The sequence below is a fragment of the Aplysia californica genome, unplaced genomic scaffold (genome assembly GCF_000002075.1).
Source record: "Aplysia californica isolate F4 #8 unplaced genomic scaffold, AplCal3.0 scaffold00255, whole genome shotgun sequence".
Lineage (NCBI taxonomy): Eukaryota > Metazoa > Mollusca > Gastropoda > Aplysiida > Aplysiidae > Aplysia > Aplysia californica.
In genome coordinates, this window is record NW_004797525.1 from 344,584 (window position 1) to 346,280 (window position 1,697).

At 42.7% G+C, this 1,697-nt stretch overlaps 1 protein-coding gene across 1 annotated transcript in view; it reads right to left on the reverse strand.

Annotated features, from left to right (window-relative positions):
* Window positions 1-1,697, reverse strand: part of LOC101863110 (receptor-type tyrosine-protein phosphatase F) — a gene marked incomplete at its 5' end in the record, with an annotated part of 43,477 nt that overhangs the window by 36,032 nt on the left and 5,748 nt on the right. Inside the window, 2 exon segments of the mRNA XM_013083809.2 lie at window positions 72-192; window positions 809-946. Of these exon segments, the coding sequence (XP_012939263.1) occupies window positions 72-192; window positions 809-946 (259 nt within the window).

Consider the following 1,697-nt stretch of genomic DNA (forward strand, 5'->3'; position numbering starts at 1 on the left):
TGAGAGAGAGAGAGAGAGAGAGAGAGCGAGAGAGAGAGGGAGAGAGGGAGAGAGAGAGAGAGATCACTTACACATATTGCCCCGCAGGGCCTGTGCCTATGTCATTGGTCTCGTTGAACTCATCCCACTCGAGCCTGATGCGGTTACAGGAAGCTTCCGTCACATCGGGGCCAAGGGCTAGCTTAGGGAGTCCTGGAATATGTGAGGGGTGGGGGGAGTGGGGCGAGATTAGAGGAATAGACAGGTGGCAGGAAATACTCACTGAGCTTGACGGGGGGAGGGGGGAGGGGAGATGAAAGGAATAGAAAAGAGACAGCAGGAAATACTCACTGAGCTGACAGCCAGAAGACAGGGAAAAAAGTGAGAGGAATTAGAGCTGGGCGAAGGATCAATTCCAGAACTGATTCCCAAGATTAATGCTAAGGATGAAAATTTCCGACTCCTTTTTACGAAAACCAACGGTTACCAGTTAGAGGTACTTTAATCAGTAAAATCTTTTTCCAAAAAAAATAAAAATATTTTTGATTAAAAAAAAGAAGATGACGCTTTGTAGTGTTCCGAAATCAAGGTTATCCTAAACCCTAAAGATGTTCGGAGCTAACCAGGTAACCACTGGAAGAAATCACCTCATAGAAAGTACGTAATTGGGTTCGAGGTCGATTCCTGCGATTCCTAGCTTTCAATAATTGGGAACCTAGCCGCCCAGCACTAAGGGGAATAGAAAAGAGACAGGAAAAACTCACTGAGCTGACAGCCCCAAGATATGGAAAGAGGTGACAAAAATAGAAAAATGACAGGAAACACTCACTGAGCTGACAGCCCGAAGAGTCCCAGTCCGGGTGGCACTGCCCACTGCTACAGTCTCCGTTGACGTGGCTACAGTTGTCGTTCTCCGGGCAGTGACAGACGCCTTGGCAGTCCAGACCAAAGGTACCAACGGGGCACACTGGGGAGGTCAGAGGTAATTTTTTTTTTTTTAAATTAGTGAGAGTTATACGGCACTTGCAACACAATTAGGTTAAATAACTTAAGTGCCGAAGATTACAAGTTATTTTCAGTCTAGACCAAAGGTACCAAAACGGCACACTTGGGAATTCAGATTTAGTTCTTGTTTTAGTTTAGGTAAGAGTTTTGTGGCACTTGCAACACAATTAGGTTAAATGACTTAAACACCAAAGCTTAGAGGTTATCTACCGTCTTGACCAAAGGTACCAACGGGGCAAACTCGGGAGGTCAGAAGTAAGTTTTAAAAAAAGTTTTAGTAAGAGTTTTACAGCACTTGCAACACAATTAGGTCCTAAAACTTCAGTGCTAAAGACTAGAGGTGATTTTCAGTCCAGACTAAATGTACCAACGGGGCACACAGGGGAGGTCAGAAGTAAGTTTTAAAAAAAGTTTTAGTAAGAGTTATACGGCGCTTACAGCATGATTAGGTGAAATAACTTAAAAGCCGAAGATTACAGGTTGTTTTCATTTCTGAATTAGTTCTTGTTTTAGTTTAGGTAAGAGTTTTAAGGTACTTGCAACACAATTAGGTGAAATAACTTAAGTACCGAAGACTCAAGGTGATTTTCAGTCTAGACCAAATGTACTGAAGGGGCACACCAAGGACACATCGCTGTTGTTCATGTTTTAAGCCCTAATTGACACAATTCAGATGACATCTGAGAAAATTTCAACTATATAAATAATATATA